We start from the raw sequence: 18124 nt of genomic DNA on the forward strand, positions 1-18124 counted from the left end.
ACATGTTCGAGTTTTTCAATTAATGTATTTGAATCAATAGTTTATTCCTGAAAATATTTAATACTAGCAAGTTGGTTTCTAGATGTAAAAACTCGATAAAATATCCCTCAGATAATAATAATAAAAAAAATATCAGCTAATAATATCTTCGGTTTTATTTGAGGATTAAGGAATATGAATGACTTAAGACCTTCTTTCATTATATCATCAGACTAAGTTAATGTTTAACTTTGAGTATTTTCATATAACATTGATATGATTAACTATTGTATTATATAGTTTATTTTGAAGTTTTAAACTTTCGTTACGATTCTTGTCTTAAAAATATGTTTTAATTGGTTAAGAGAAAATGTTGTTTATAACTTATCTTTGACCTTAATAAATGTGATAATTTTAGGCGTATTGAAACTTTTAGTTAAGAACTAAAGAGTAAGAGTGACATAAAATCCTTGATTTTATTCCATGAACAGTGTTACTGATCCAAAATCTAGATACATAATAAAATTATGCAAGAATTTGACATATTTTTCGTCGTCTAACCAAAATCTAATAAAAATTAGTGGACATGATGTCTCTTTTAAACTCAAATCACTATACAAGATTTTGAGATTAATTAAAAATTGTTAATGTAAAATTTTGTGTAGTGTCATCTAACGAAGACAACATAAATTGTAACAATGAAGTTTAGCTTGAACATATAAATAAATAAAGTTGATATCGCATATTTACATGGTTCTTGACTAAGTTATTGGCTTCTATGAAGTGCTTAAAATTTATAAAAGAAAAAATTGATATAAAAATGGTGATAATGTTAGCAATGTTCATCACATATTTAATCTCTATTTTATGTTGAAATTGAGACTCAAATATAAGGTTTGTTATACAGAGAATGTAATTGTTTAACATATTTGTTTCTATTATAATTTTTTGTCAAAGAGGAGAATACAATACATTTTTACGAAAAGTTCAAAAGCAATTGATATTAATGTTCAACTTTTATATATATATATATATATATATATATATATATATATATATATATATATATATATAGAGAGAGAGAGAGAGAGAGAGAGAGAATTTTTAAATAGTAACTAATTTTAGTGACAAAATTATATTTAAAGAACAATTTTTTAATTAAAGATCAATTACTTTGGTAGTCAAAACTTTGGTAATTAATATTAGTGACCAATTTAAAAATTAACCTATAATAAAAATATTTTAGTTACCAATTTAGAGACTAAGTATAATTTTTTAAAACAATTTATATTTATTAATAATTTTTAGTTTATAAAATGGTCACTAACTAATTATTTTTGTCACTAAAATTGGTTATTAAAGAATTTTCATGATATATATATATATATATATATATATATATATATATATATATATATATATATATATATAACGAATTGTAATTTTTTTATATTAAAGTTATAATTTATTAATCTTGGTTTTATATTTGAGATCTAATATAATATTACTTGTTTTATTAAATATTGATTGGTTCAATTTGATAATTTAGACATATTAATTTTTCTTTACATGATTAATATGTATATAATATATCCAATCTCTCGTTAAGTTTTAGTGAAATTTTATCATATATTCGAATGATTCCAATGTTGAATCAATTGTTTGCTAGTAACATGATGCAAAATATCTAAGTTCCGTGCAAACGACAAAAACAAAATGATAGATAACTTCGATATTCAGATGATTTTTTTCAATGGAAGAAAATTGATTGTCTTTTTCAATAATTTTCAAAGGTATTATAGCAGGAATAATTTACATAACTTAAATCATAACCGAAATTTATAGCATATTTTATTGGTAACTTAAAATCTTCCATATTGCTTTTAAATGAAACATAGATATATTATGTTATTATGATCATTTTAGACATCAAGAAATTATATGTTTACTTAAGTCCTTCAATAAATAAGTTAAAACTTGTATGGGAGAAGGAATAAAAGTGTTTGATTGATGTCAATAAAACACTTTCAAGTTACATATAATGTTATTTTATGTTATAAATGATCTTTCTAAAAATTTAAATAGATACAATGTTAAGATTCATTATATTTTTCTATGTAGAAGAAAGATACAAGTTATGTAGAACTGAAACATATATAAAAACTAAGATAATTTATGGTAAAAAAAAAAAGTCTAAATCATATGTTATTCATCTTAAACATTCAATCGAGGTTTTAATGATTGTCACGTGAATAAAATTATAGAAAAATCCTTTAGTTAATAAATAAGTGAATAAATTTAAAGACGTCAATGTTATCTTTAGAAATACTCAGAAGAGGTCATTTAATAAAAACATACGATTTTCATGATATTATAAGTATATTAACAGTGAAACATTAGCATGATTTGTTCCGGAAAAAGAAAAGAAAGTTTCAATTAATTATTCTTCCATAGTTCTCAAGTAAAAGACTTTTTTCAATACATCCATAATTTATATACACCATCTCATTTAATATCCAACATGCATGAATCTCACAAGCACATATCATTTTACGTGTGGCTGACATTTTTTTAATTTAGGGACATTTTATAAAGCTTTTACTTCAAGAAACTAACTTGCTAGTTAGTACAATATATTTTCAGGAATAAATTATTTATTATTTATGACAAAAACATTAATTGAAAAATTCTAGCAAGTGGTGTAGTTGGTTATCACATATATCTCTTGAAGAAGAATTACGCTTTTTCAACTAGAATAATTTTTTTTAAAGGATATATAATCTGTATTTTTCCTTTTATTCACATTATGAACGTAGCTATACTACACAGCTCTATAGTTGTGACTTTAATTACAATATGGTTGAAATATATGTAAAAAAAACTAACTAGCTCTTTTTCAGTGCAATCTAGTCTAAAGAAGATGTTTAAGATGGCTTAGACTTGTGCATCTTGTTCTTTTGGAGTCATCAACTGATGGATCAAAATCTCACTGAACGAAAAAGGTGTCAACAATTTGAAATTACAGAGCTCTCCAACCACCTCTTGCATTGATGGCCTGAACTTTGGTTTCAAACACAAACATCTTAATGCTATTGTTGCAGCAAGCATTATATCTTCAGCATCTTTTCGAGAGTTAGGAAGAGGAATTCGTGCATCTAGGATGTCTTTCAATAACATGTTTTGAGTAGTTGAGTTTGATAAGGCTGAGATCAAATCTCCAGGATGTCTTCCTACTAATGTTTCCAAAGTTACCACTCCGAAACTGTAAACATCACATTTTTCTGTGACAATCAATGTATATGTGCAAGCTCTGTAGTGAACAAAAAGTAGAAATAAGTTATCTCAGCTTCTCAAACTATGTCACTAAATTAACTTTAGGAAGTTGATTATAATAGAAAATTGAACTTCACCTGGGGCAATGTAGCCATATGTACCAACTACCAAGGTTTGATTTGAAGAATCTGGATCAAGGAGTCTAGCTGTGCCAAAATCTGAAACAAAAGCCTCTAATTGTGAGTTTAGTAGAACATTGCTACTTGTTACATCCCGATGAAGAATTGGTGGGGTACAATCATGATGCATGTATGTAGCACAAAGCATATGCCATTCCTTTAATGATATTCACCCTTGCACTCCAATTCAACTCACCAGCTTCCACATCATCATTCAACATATAAAATAAGCTACTTCTTTCCATGTATTGATAGATAAGAAACATGTACCGATTGTGTAGGCAAAAGCCATGAAGCTTTACAATGTTTCTATGACGGATTTTTGTTAACATCTTCACCTCATTTTGAAAACTTTTATTGAAAGATGGATTTTGAGATTCAATTCGGTGAAGTTTCTTCAGTGCAACAATCTTTCCAGTCGGTAATTGGGCTCTATAAACGCTGCCATATGCACCAGTCCCAATGCAGTATTTGATGTCAAAGTCTTCTGTTGCTTTAATGATATCTTCAAATGCAATTTTACCATCATAATTCCATATAGAAAACAAGTCTCCATTTTTCGATAAGCTTGCATCAAATTTGATTCTAGACTTGCGTCTTGTTAAATATAGAGATAGAAGGATTACAACAAGAAGGGTGAAGATGATGGGAAGAGCAATTTCAATGCTAAGATTAACTTCACTAGTCTGAGAATTAGTTTGGAGGGAACTAAAGCACAAAGCAAAATCTGGTGGGTTGTGTTAGACCATTAAAAGTGTATATGAGAAGGAATAAAAGAAGAGAGAGTTAGTGGCGGGTAGAGGGGAAATCAGTTAGAGGAGAGAGGGTGAGTTTGTTAGAAGAGAGAGAGAGAGTATAAATAACAAATGGTTTGAGAGAGGTAGGGGATTATGATTTTGGAATTAAGACTGGACCTCTTGGCCAGTGGAGGAAGGGAGGCTTCCTTGGGGAAGAGTGAGATACCTGTATTCATCTTTTCTTATCATTACAGAGGAAATATCAATACATATACATACATATTTCTTATACTGTTGAGTGTGTGTGAGTATTATTTGTTGTTGTTCGGTTCCTTGCATAAAGGAACCTAACAGATTTGGTCCGACCTGCCGGATCATTTCGGAGGGAAGAGGAGTGCGCGTGATCGGAGAAGAATGGAGGGGCGAATGGTGGCTGTGGAGTCGACAATGGAGGAGTTGAAGGCAGAAATGCGAGCAATGACTCTCGAGTTTCGACGAGCCCTCGGAAGACGTTCTAGAACCCGCGATAGGAGTTCTGAGGGGAGTCGAAATTCCGTCCAGGGTGATCGAGAACGAAGGTCGACAGAGAGCTCTGATGAAGAATCGGAGGAGGACCGAAACGACGTACAACGCAGTTGGATGAAGCGAGTTGAGCTTCCAACGTTTGAAGGTACTGATCCAACGGGATGGATAGCGAAGGCTGAGAAATTTTTTGACATCCAAGGAGTGATGGAGAAAGAGAAGATGAAGTTAGTGTATATCTGCATGGACGGAAGCGCTAACTACTGGTTCCGCTTCTGGCGGAAGAAAACCCGACATCCAACATGGAAGGCGTTCACGGAGGCGTTGACGAGGAGGTTCGGCGGATTAATTAGGGGAACCGTCTTTGAGAAGTTGGCCGCGGTGCGACAGAGAGGGGGCGTCGATGAGTATATCCAGGAGTTCGAGGTACTCGTGGCGCAGGCGACCGGAGTAACCGAAGACCAATTGCTGGGATATTTTTTCGCGGGTTTGTAGGAGGGATTACGAAACGCTGTGAGACCGCATGACCCACGCGATTTGTTGACGGCGATGGAGAGAGCTAGGGACATCGAACAAGTGGGATGGACGTCGCGAGGAAGTAGTGGAGTGGGAGGAAGAGGCGGAGCGACGTGGGGAAGATATTCCACGAGTTCAGGGACGGTGGCGAGGACAGAAACGTTTCGCGGACCGTCAGAGGGAACGGTGAATGGCGACGGAGGGCAAGGAATGAAGAAGGACGTTAGTGTGAATACTATGGCTTCGAAGGCTGGTAACAGTGGAGGAGGAACCGCGGGACGAGGCATTCGGACCCTGCCTTATCAAGAATACATGAAGCGGCGAGAAGAAGGACGTTGTTTCCACTACGGCGGACCTTACAGTCCAGGTCATCGTTGCGCTGAACGGAGCATGCGGGTGATGATATTGGCGGAGGAGGATGAAGATGAAGAAGCGGAGGCAAGTGTCGAAGTAGAACAGAAGGCTATGGAGTTGTCGGGTTTGTCCGCGGGTGGCCTCTCGCAATCGAACACGATGAAACTGCAAGGTTGGGTGCAAGGGAAGAGAGTTCTGGTGCTTATTGACAGTGGAGCTACCCATAGTTTTATATCCACTCGATTGGTGGAAGAGCTGGGTCTGGAATGCACCGACACACGCCCTTATAAAGTGTGTTTAGGGGATGGACAAAGGAAAGAAACCAGCGGGTATTGCACAGGAGTCTCAGTGTTATTAGAAAACTTAGAAGTTAGAGATAAGTTGTATCTCTTTGAATTAGGCGGTGTGGACATAATATTGGGAATGACCTGGTTATCCTCCCTAGGAGAGATCAAAGTAGATTGGGGACAGCTCATCATGAAGGTGGCGCATGGAGGAAGAGAAGTGGAGGTAAAGGGGGATCCATCATTGACACGTAGGGTGGTGACTCCTGAAGCTCTTATAAAAGAAAAAGGGATTGAAATGTTGTCTTTAGTATGGAGCTTAAGCCAAACAGAATTGGTGAATGAGAAGACGGAAGAGAGTGGCTTAATGCAAGAGGAGGAGGTAGAGCTGGAACAAATTCTGAGTGCTTTTGAAGGGGTATTCCGAGTCCCCAAGGCCTCCCACCCGAGAGGAGAGTGGATCACAGAATCCCTTTAAAAGAGGGTAGTGAGGCCGTCAATGTGAGGCCATACAGGTACCCCCATGGAATGAAAGCTGAGATAGAGCGTCAGGTGGAAGAGATGTTGAATTTGGGCATTATTAGGCCCAGTAACAGTCCCTACTCTAGTCCTGTAATATTGGTAAAAAAAGAAGGATGGAAGTTGAGGTTTTGTGTGGATTATAGGGCATTAAACAGAGTAACAGTGGCTGATAAATATCCCATTCCAGTCATTGAGGAGCTGTTGGATGAACTTCAAGGTGCGTCATATTTTTCTAAAATTGATTTAAAGGCTGGGTATCATCAGATAAGAATGAAGAGGGAAGACATTCCAAAAACTGCTTTTCGGACACATCAAGGGCATTATGAATTCCTTGTGATGCCCTTTGGATTAACAAATGCACCAGCCACATTCCAGGACATGATGAATTCAATTTTAAGGCCGCTATTGAGGAGGTTCGTGTTAGTATTTTTTGACGATATACTTATCTATAGCAAGACTTGGGAGGAGCATTCTCAACACCTCACTCAAGCCTTAAAAGTCTTGGCTGAACATGAATTTTTTGCAAACAAAAAAAAGTGTGAATTTGGGAGAAGACAAGTGAGATATTTGGGGCACAAGATATCGACAGCAGGGGTGGAGATGGGCAGGGAGAAGGTGTCAGCTGTCTTGGAATGGCCAGAACCTAGAAACATCAAGGAGTTAAGAGGGTTCCTTGGATTAACTGGGTATTATCGCAGGTTCATTAGAGATTATGGAAAAATGGCTAAACCCCTTACTGATTTGTTGAAAAAAAGAATGTTTAAATGGTCTAAAGAGGGGGCCATGGCACTGCAGAAGCTTAAAGAGGCAGGGACTACAGCTCCAGTGTTGATTCTCCCTGATTTTGAGCAACCCTTTGTTGTAGAATGTGATGCTTCGGGTACAGGCGTTGGGGCTGTTTTGTCCCAGAAAAACAGACCCATAGCCTTCTTTAGTAAGGCGTTATCTGACTCTTCCTTAACCAAGTCCATTTATGAGAAGGAATTAATGGCACTTGTGCTTGCTATACAACATTGGAGGCCGTATCTATTGGGTTAGAAGTTTGTTGTTTTTACTGATCAGAAGAGTTTGCGTTATTTACTGGAACAACGCATCACAACTCAAAGTCAACAAAATTGGCTAGCTAAACTTTTGGGGTACGAATTTGAAATCAAATATAGGACAGGTGCTTCCAATCATGTGGCGGATGGGTTATCCAGAAAAGGCATGGAGGAGGAGGAAACAGATAAGATGCTACGGATGATATCACGACCATATTGGCTTGAATTTCAAGAGCTCATGGAGGAGGTGGAAAAAGATGAGAGTTTGCAGAAAGTGTTGGAGGAATTAAGGGTAGACCCTAACTCTCATCCAGCTTATACGTTGGAACATGGAAGATTACATTACAAGGGGAAACTTGTATTATCAGCAAAATCTGTTTGGATCCCTCGCTTGTTGGCTGAATTCCATAGTAGTGTCACGGGAGGGCATTCTGGGGTTTACAGAACCTATAGACGGGTGGCCCAATCTTTGCATTGGATAGGAATGAAGAAAACTGTTACAGATTTTGTGGCTGCATGTCTCATATGCCAACAACATAAATACTTGGCAACTTCTCCCCAAGGATTGTTGCAGCCTTTGCCAATACCCAAAGCCATTTGGGAGGAGATTAGTATGGATTTCATTGTAAAATTACTCAAATCTCAGGGGTTTGATACTATATTGGTGGTAGTGGACAGACTTAGTAAATATGGCCATTTCATCCCAGTCAAACACCCTTATACAGCCAGATCCATCGCTGCATTGTTGGTGAAGGAAGTGATTCGGCTTCACGGGATACCCATGACCATTGTAAGTGATCGCGACTCAACATTCATGAGTGTTTTTTGGCAAGAGATTTTTCGCCTGCAGGGAACTCAGTTGAACATGAGTACTGCTTATCATCCAGAGTCAGATGGCCAAACGGAGGTGCTGAATAGGGTGCTGGGAACGTATTTGCGTTGTTTTAGTTCTGAACAACCAAAAAATTGGAGTACAGTCTTGCCTTGGGCGGAATATTGGTACAATACTAGTTACCAAGGAGCTTCAAAATGCACACCTTTTGAAACTGTGTATGGAAGACCCCCTCCAACTCTCACACGTTTCATTCCTGGAGAAACAGTGGTGGAAGCCGTTGCACAGGACTTACAAACAAGAGATGAGGCTTTGACACAACTTAAATATCATCTGGCCAAAGCTCAAGATCAGATGACCCACTATGCCAACAGGAAGAGAATGGACACCAAGATCAAGGAGGGAGATTGGGTATTCTTGAAAATCCGGCCTCATAGACAAACTTCTATGCCCACACGCTTACACCCAAAACTTTCTGCACGGTATTATGGACCATTTTTGGTGGAGAAACAATTAGGACCAGTTGTTTTTCGCTTGCAGTTACCTACAACATCAAGAATCCACCCTGTTTTTCATGTTTCCCAATTGAAGCTAGCTATAGGGGATCATTCGGTAGAAGGGCAGCTTCCCACTGAACTGCAGGTTGACAACCTTATGTACACACCTCTAAAGGTATTAGAGCGCAGAAACCAGCTGCAACAAGGAGAGGAAATTCCCCAAGTTCTAATACAATGGCAAGACGGTGGGTTGGATGGAGCTACTTGGGAAGAGGAACAATACATTCGACAGCAGTTCCCTGATTTCAACCTTGAGGACAAGGTTGATCTTGGGGAGGAGGGTAATGTTAGACCATTAAAAGTGTATATGAGGAGGAATAAAAGAAGAAAGAGTTAGTGGCGGGTAGAGGGGAAATCAGTTAGAGGAGAGAGGGTGAGTTTGTTAGAAGAGAGAGAGAGTATAAATAACAAATGATTTGAGAGAGGTAGGGGATTATGATTTTGGAATTAAGACTGGACCTCTTGGCCAGTGGAGGAAGGGAGGCTTCCTTGGGGGAGAGTGAGATACCTGTATTCATCTTTTCTTATCATTACAGAAGAAATATCAATACATATACATACATATTTCTTATACTGTTAAGTGTGTGAGTATTATTTGCTGCTGTTCGGTTCCTTGCATAAAGGAACCTAACAGGTTGTTACTGATCAGCGAGTGTCTTGGAAAAGAACAATAATCTGGTGAGTGTAACTTGAAGTCAGGATCTGGTGAAAAGTCAAAAGAATTGTATGAAAGGTTTATATTTGATAGATGGGCAAGTTCCCTGCGAAGTTTACCAGAGAAATTATTATAACTAAGATCCAACTTATCCAGTATTGATTTCATTCCCAAAAGAGATGGAATCTCACCAACAAAAAAATTGTGGCTAAGATCAAGGTCATTCACACAAGCAATTTGAGAAGTTATGCTTCCATTTAATCTATTGTGGCTTAAACCAATCACTGAAATGGAGGGACATTTCATAGTCTCCCATGGAATTGAACCAGATAATTGATTCGATGAGATGTACAAAGTGAGCATTTTGTCCATTTGAAAAAGTTTTGGAGGTATTAAACCAGAGAGATTATTTTGAGAAAGACGTAGAGCAACCAAACTGGACAAATTCTGTAGCTCAACAGGTATATGACCTTGCAATTGGTTAGACTCTAGGTTGAGATCTGTCAAATTCTTGAGTAGACCTAATGTAGGAGGGATTGAACCAGAGAGAAAATTGTTCGAGAGGTGTAATTGGGTTAGATTTGTCAAATTCCCTAATTCTGATGGAATATGGCCTGTAAAAAGGTTTGAATCAAGGTTGAGATAAACCAAGTTCTTCAATTCACCCAATGACATTGGAATGAAACCACTAAGAGAATTTCCAGAAAAATCGAGACGAACAAGTTGAGTGAGATTTGAAAGGGCTTTAGATGGTAGCTTACCTTGGAGGCTATTGTCAGACAAATCAAGATAGGTGAGCTTTGTAAGTGTGCCAATTTCTGCAGGGATGCTTCCCCTCAGACCCATTCCATTCAAATCCAGAAACTGCAAATTGGGAAAGGCAGTCACATTCAAGTTTTGCAGTTCTTGCATTGGAGGAATTGTGAAAGGGAGCAGAGAAGATAAGCCGATCGAAGTAACACTTCCGGCTTCATCACATAGAACACTAGCCCAATAACAATGGTTTGAAACATTTCTGTAATCATTCCACCAACCACTCTTGAGCAAGGCCTGTCTTTCTTCATCCAAGGATGAAGAATTAGAAAGTGGGAACAAGGAAAAATAGCAAGTAACAAAGATCAGCGCAATAACTAATAAACTGCACTCAGATCTTCTTCTCATAGTTATTTGGTTACTCATCAACTTATCATTCCTGAGACTTGGTATTTATCACAGTGCCCAATGGGTTAGTCCAACACTCCAATGTTCAAACTTTCTTTGCAATTTCTCCATTTCCTTAAATAACACCATAAGCTCTTAACAATTCAGACTTACATGTGTAATAATTAAGATGAACTGAATTCAACATGATCACGTTTGAAATGTCATACCACTTGTACTGTCCAAATTGTTTGAATTATATGCCGTAAGACCAATGGAAAGATGTCTCAAGGGACCGTGTTTCGGAAAAATAGAACTAAGGAAGACCAATATTAGTCGACTTTTGATCTAATTTAATTTTAAAAAATTGATTTGATTTTAGATCTAATTTAATTTTATAAAAATGACTTAATAAAATGATAAAAATTCAAAATTACAGATAAATCAGCCAATTCTTGTATGTTTATTATGAACAAAACTGCTCTACCAATGTAGTAGGAACATGTAACAACAATGTACAACAAACTAAGGTCTTTCGAGAGGTCTTAACCTCCTTTTCCAACAATTCTCAAAGAGTGATTTTCCCTGCACCTCACGCACTTCGTCCTGCATCTCCAAAATATAATTTAATTCCAAGTATAGCCTTTGCAAGTCAAAATTGATTTTTAAAAAGTTTGACTAAAACTTTAACTCTTCCCTGCCGCATTTCAAACTCAAACCCTACACCCCCTTTCCAAATCACCCCTCCCTCTTTTTCTCTCCGTCTTCCTCCGCCATTCTTCTCTCCCCCGTATCCTCTACCACCACTGTATTTTGTCTCCGCCCTCCCTCTTGTGCAAGCGTTCGTCCTTCGTGCCAAGACTCTGCGTTCGTCCCTTTTGCGTTCGTCCTTACCACGCTTTGCGTTCGTCCTGTCGTGGCCTCACAGATCTCTGGCGTCCAGGTTAGTACCATTGCATCTACTTTGTTTTGTTTGCTGTCATATGCATGTGCCTATGTGCTTGGGTGTTCGCTTCGTGCGCCGGTTCGGTTCGTTCGTTCGCCGGAGAGCTTAAACGTCATTGGAGTTGCGGTCAGAGACGTCCGCAGTTGGAAGTGCGGAAAGGTGCAAATAGAACCGCATTTCGATCTGCGGAAAGCAAACGATCTGCGGAAAGCGCAAACCACAGTTCGATCTGCGGAAAGGACAGAGTACCACCGCATTTCGATCTGCGGCGACAGACTAACCGCACATGGAAGTGCGTTAGTTGTTTGCCGGATTTCAAAGTGCGGTTTATGGATTTTTTTATTAGGTTTTTTAATTTTTTTATTAGGTTAGTATATATTTATTTTATTAGGTTTTATTTTATTAGGTTAGTATAATAACAATGCTTGCTACAGTGAAAACGAAGAACAGGGCGCACCTGAGGGTTTATACCCAAAAGATATTTTTGTGGTTGGCAGTTAGGAAAATGGTTGGTGGTTAACAAAAATAAATTCATTAATTAAGTTTTGACTTTTTGTTAAATAAAGTGCAAAGAAGTAAAATTGGGAGTGCAGGATGAAGGCAGTGAGGTGTAGGAAGAATCACTCATTCCCAAAAACAAAACTTTTTGCTCACCTCCTATTAAGACTATTTATAAATAGTATGTTTATGTAATTACAACTTTATTAACTACTTCTTTTTTCCTTTGTAAAACTTTATCAAATCTATCATAAGAGGAGATTAACATCAATTTATATACAATGAACTCACTTTTTTTTAGTCAACATAAAATCTCCATATGTTTGAAGCGACCATATCTGAGCAAAATAGAATAAAGGAACGAGTAAGATGAGTGTATGGTATGTTGATGGAAAAGTGCATTGATTGCTTAATAACTAGTTACATTGAGTTATAGGGTAAATTTTCAAAAATGGGATATTTTACTCCATAATTTACAAATATGGAGTAGTTGACTTTTTATTTACTAATTTAGGTAAGTCGTCATGAGTCTTGATGACTTTTTAATTGAAATCGTCATAAGTCTTGACGATTTCTTCATAACATTTTGAAAAGATCAAGTCGTCATGGCTTATGACAACTTCTTTGTAAATACGTTGAACGAAAGTCGCCAAAAATAATGATGATTTTCAATTGAAATGAAAGTCGTTAGGAGTAATGACAACTTTCGATTCATAGTGAACCAAAGTTGTCCTGACTTATGATGGCTTTAGTTGTATAAACTTTGATTAAGTATAAATCTAAAGTTGTCTCGTTCAAATTGAAATTCGTCACCACTTTTGACGACTTTCATTGAAAATATTTACAAAGAAATCATCATGAGTCATGACGACTTCACCTTTACAAAATTTTATGAACAAGTCAGACTAATAATGACTTTAATTAGAAAGTCGCCAGGACTCATGATGACTTCAATTGAGAAATCATCAGGACTCACGACAAGTTACTATAAATATGTAAATAAAAAGTAAACTAAACCATTATTATGTGTAAAAGTACCTATGTTTTAAATTTTCCAAGAGACAGGAAGCAGTTTCCTATAAGTAATTGGTGTTGGAAAACAGTGGTACTTGTTCTATCTTCTATGAACGCAAAATGGAAACTATATGGAAGCGTAAAAATGAAAGAGTATTGAAGATGAAGACACCAAAATTTTTATGTGGAAAACCCTCTCAGGAAAAATCATGGGACATTGTCAAATAAACATATCTCTAGTATAAAACTAGGATTACAAAGTGTTTCTCTCAATCTCTAAGGATCTTCCAATAGAATCTCATCATCTCGAATGGTATACAAAAAACTCTCTCTTTTTCTCACACTCACACAATAGACCCTTTCTCATTATTTTTCTTACACACAACCTTTGGCTTTCCCTCTTTCTCTTCTACGGTTTCTTTCTTCACCGTGGTGTGTTTTTTCCTTGCATTTGTGTGTCTATTTATAAACTATGATGACAAGGAGGTGAAAGGTGACGTTGCTAACTTTGGTGGCTACTTTAGGTGTTTAACTTAAGACTTTGTGACAAGTGAAAAATATGTTTCATTTAAGTTTATCTAACAATCACTACTCTGCAAAAATAACTTACGACTTCGCTTAATATGTTTAAGTTTTTTAATAAAAACAGAATCTTTCAAAACGCGATAGCATTTTTGAAAATTTTGCACAACTATAAACTTCGATACCGAAGCCTATATTGGTATATGTTTCGGTTCCTTAAAGAACCGAAGACTATTGTTTTCTAAATAATTTTAAAAATGCCATTAGTGGCATTTTTGTAAATATATTTGGAAAGCTATAGGCCTCGAGGCGTATTCGTCTACAAGGGTTAAAATTACATTTCTACCAAAAACATTTCATTTGCGTCGCTGTATCAATTCTCCACTACAAGAGTCACTTTGCTTCCTTCCTCGTCGCCAAACGTGAACCGTGCTGCCATTTTTGCCATCACTCATCCTCTCTCTTTCCTTGTAGCTAACGAGAACTGTGTTGTCGCGTTGTCACTACGACCATCCCTTTTCTTCCCATTTCAAAAGCGGTTAGAAATTCGTTCTTTCATCTTGTATTTTTTTTTTCTATTTCATAATTCTTTTTTCTTAATAAAAATATTTTTTTAATTTCTTTTGTTCAATGTGAAAGTGAGAAAGGTATATGTAGCTCTGTTTGTTGATGTGAAGCACAATGATTTTACAGTAATTCTATGATGGAAAATTTATGAAGATGGAAAAAAATTATTATTATTTTTTCAAAAAAAATATATAGGAATAGTAAACTTCAATTAAAAAAACTGAAATAAAGGATAAATTTCCGTTATAAATCAAAGCTTAAAATTATATATATTTTTACCTCGTTTAAATATACTTCTATTAAAAAAAACAAAGCATAATTTTCAAAATAACTTGTGCAACACACTTACATGCACATGGTGCGTGTTCCTTAGCCATTTTCAACACTGAGTGAATAATGGACAGTCGCACTTTGAAATTTGTAAAGTATGAAATGAAGGAAAGTCTAAGATATAAATGGAGACATTGAGTTTATCAACGATGAACTGAAAGTTCTTGCAAGGAAGGAGAAACCATACAACCCGTAGATGACACTCCAAAGTTAGCAATCTCGTTCTTCGTCTCTTCGGTCCTATACTTGGGTCGTCCTCTACTTCCAACACTTGGATTCTCGATCTTCGACCGATGGGTAGCTGCAAAGGCAATGTTCAAGTAAGTATCTTTTAGAGTTGTTGTCACTTTGAATGTTTATGATTAAATATGGGTGCAATCTTACCTTAGTCGTTAAGACGTTGTCTTTGTCTACTCATTTTTTTCAGTTATATTTTATTAATATATATTGTTTCGGTTGAATTAGTCTGAGGGTCGGTCGTCCTTTCTTGCTCTGCTCTCTTTTGATCTTCAATCCTTTCCAAGAACGCGATCCACTTCGATGGGTGGTTGACCTGCAGAAGACACTCCGACGCTCAAGTCAGATATGTTTCATAAAGAGGTCTATATTTTATTGTAATAGATTAAGATCCATGTACCTGGATACCAACGGTATATTTATAGGACTTGTGATAGTCATGTCCATTGATTAACCATTAGTGCAATATATTTTTAAACAATACAACCTGTCAATCACTCATAAATAACGTATATCCGCATTCAATATGGCCATTAAATATATTAATTGGCCATTAATGATATTTACCTTTCCTGATTAGATTTTGACTAACAGCCGGTCAATTGCCTGTTTTGGCTCCAGATTCTCCTTAGTCGATTGGTCACCACGGTATAGTACATTAAGCCCCCCAAGCCCCGAGCAGCTATTTGCAGGTGCGAAGGGGTTTAACTTTTTGTAGTTGAGTCGTGGTAGGAGCGGTTTGAGCTGGTCACTAGAAGACCATAGTTGAATGTCTTCGTATGGCCGTTCGAGATTGCTAGGTAGTAGATCACTAGAAGACACAAGTGAGTTGATCACTTGGCCGCCCAGGATTGCTAGTGAGCTAGTCACTAGAAGACCATAGTTGAATGTCTTTGTATGGCCGCCTGGGATTGCTAGTGAGTAGATCACTAGAAGACACAAGTGAACTGATCACTTGGCCGCCCAGGATTGCTGGTGAGCTGGTCACTGGAAGACCATGGTTGAACTAAGTCTGGACCTTCCTGATAAGGTTGAACGTAGGACTGAATCTTCCTCTGCAGGATCTTTTTACTCACAAAAATATGAGGTAAACAAATATATTATAATTTATAAATTATAATGAAAAGTGGAACCTGTCAAGTTGAACGTAGGAGTGAACCTTCCTGTTCAAAATATTTTTACTCACAAAAATGAGTTAAACAAATATATTTATAATTTATAAATTATAATCAAAAGTGGAACTTGTCAAGGTTGAACGTAGGAGTGAACCTTCCTGTGCAGATTATTTTTACTCACAAAAATATGAGTTAAACAAATATATTATAATTTATAAATTATAATCAAAAGTGGAACCTATCAAGGTTGAACGTAGGACTGAACATTCCAGAGCAGGATATTTTTACTCACAAAAATATGAGATAAACAAATATATTATAATTTATAAATTATAATGAAAAGCGGAACCTGCCAAGGTTGAAAGTACGTAGGACTAAACCTTCTGATGTCGAGACCGAGCGCACGTCTAGTTCCTCGTGGAATCATAGGGATGTTGCTCAGATTGCGACGAGTGTGATAGTTCACGAAGAATGGTCTTCATCGCTAGGTTTAGGACCAGGAGCTCTTGGAGAGCGTTCCATGGGTTTTGTTGGACGAGAGTGAGAGTTCTTGGAGAACGTTCCTCACCGCTCGGTTTAGGACCAAGAGCTCTTGGAGAGCGTTCCCTGGGTTTTGTGGACGAGAGTGAGAGTTCGTGGAGAACGTTTCTCACCACTCGATTTAGGACCAGGAGCTCTTAGAGAGCGTTCCCTGGGTTTTGGTGACGAGAGTGAGAGTTTGTGGAGAACGTTCCTCACCGCTCGGTTTAGGACCAGGAGCTCTCGGAGAGCGTTCCTTGGGTTTTGTTGGACGAGAGTGAGAGTTCGTGAAGAACGTTCCTCACCGCTCGGTTTAGGACCAAGAACTCTCGAAGAGCGTTCCCTGAGTTTTGTTAGACGCGTAGAGAAATATTGGAGATGGCTTTGAAGTGGTGGTTGGTCGGGCCACGATAATTGCCGCCGGATATTGGCTCCAATGTGGAAGCGTGTCGTTGCCCATTTTCATTACTTCAATCGCTCTTCTTTTTACTCAGAAAAAATTGGTTAAAGCAAAAAATACATTAAAGGAAAAGTAAAACCTTCAAACTTTTATATCAGTGTTGTCACCCTTGATGTTTCGGTCATTGACGAGAAGGGTCTGGAAGCGGCCTAATCAAGGAGCTTGGCGTTGATGACGTCTCGATAGTGACTGGCAAGGACTATTGTGACGACTTGTGTTGTCGGCGACGCTCTTGATCGGCCAAAGGGAGGTGTGACGCTGCTAGGTTGTCGTGAATGGAGGTAAAGAAAGCGGCTGCTCCCCTTTGCTTTTTTTCACTAAATGTAGATAATCTGATGGATACAGGTAATAATGGAAAAATTAACATTGATGATTTGCGAGAAGGGTTGCAGAACCTTTGGTTTTTCTCCCTGCAACTTTATTAAGAAAAGTGTGCATATCAATCATGAAAAGTGCATATAGAATAAATCTTGAATAATATATGTATATTGGGTGTGTTATTGGACTCTGCTCCTGGATAAATTAATCTTGAATAATATGATATTGAATTAATAAAACATAACAACAAAAACCAAGGAGAAGAAAACACCATTCTCAAGTCATTGAAGAAGGTCAATCTAAAAGAACTCAAGGTTGTTATCTCAAAGCCTGAAACTGCTAAACATCTCGTAGAAGTGTCATAAATTTTGACATGAGAAAAAGTGTATTCTTATAAAGCTTTAATACTTATACGTTTAATTTATTCGTTTCGAAGTAGCGATGTGTACACCGATCGTTCGTCTTGGTTCCTTGTGGTTTCAGTGGGATGCCGCTCGGCCCTACGGTGGGAGCCAAAATGTTTCGGTTGAATTGGTCCGAGGGTCGGTCGTTCTTCCTTGCTCTGTTCTCTTTTGATCTTCAATCCTCTCCGAGAACGCGATCCACTTCGATGGGTGGTTGACCTGCATAACACACTCCGACGCTCAAGTCAGATATGTTTCATAAAGAAGTATATATTTTATTGTAATAGATTAAGATCCCTGTACCTGGATACCAACTGTATATTTATAGGACTTGTGATAGCCAAGTCCATTTATTAACCATTAGTGCAATATATTTTTAGACAACACAACCTGCCAATCACTTATAAATAGCGTATATCCGCATTCAATATGACCATTAAATGTATTAATTGGCCATTAATGATATTTACCTTTCCTGATTAGTGTTTGACTGACAACAGGTCAGTTGCCTGTTTTTGCTCCAGATTCTCCTTAGCCGATTGGTCACCAGGGTATAGTATATATATATATATATATATATATATATATATTAAATTATTTAAAT

General features: G+C 37.0%; 1 protein-coding gene across 2 annotated transcripts; it reads right to left on the minus strand.

Moving 5' to 3' along the window:
• Positions 1-2745: 2745 nt before the first annotated feature.
• Positions 2746-10849, minus strand: LOC108347513 (LRR receptor-like serine/threonine-protein kinase ERL1). Of its 2 annotated transcripts, XM_017586798.2 has the most exons (3): positions 10212-10849; positions 3390-3470; positions 2746-3289 (listed from the first exon to the last, which is right to left on the minus strand). In XM_017586798.2, exons 1-3 carry the CDS (start codon positions 10627-10629, stop codon positions 3270-3272), a joined length of 519 nt encoding a protein of 172 aa, XP_017442287.1. In that variant the 5' UTR covers positions 10630-10849; the 3' UTR covers positions 2746-3269. The 2 variants fall into 2 exon arrangements, with proteins under 2 accessions (XP_017442287.1, XP_052724744.1); XM_052868784.1 differs by lacking the exon at positions 2746-3289 and having other exon boundaries at positions 3427-3936; positions 10212-10846.
• Between the last annotated feature and the right edge of the window lie 7275 nt (positions 10850-18124).

Source organism: Vigna angularis, chromosome 9 (assembly GCF_016808095.1).
Source record: "Vigna angularis cultivar LongXiaoDou No.4 chromosome 9, ASM1680809v1, whole genome shotgun sequence".
Classification (NCBI taxonomy): Eukaryota; Viridiplantae; Streptophyta; class Magnoliopsida; order Fabales; family Fabaceae; genus Vigna; species Vigna angularis.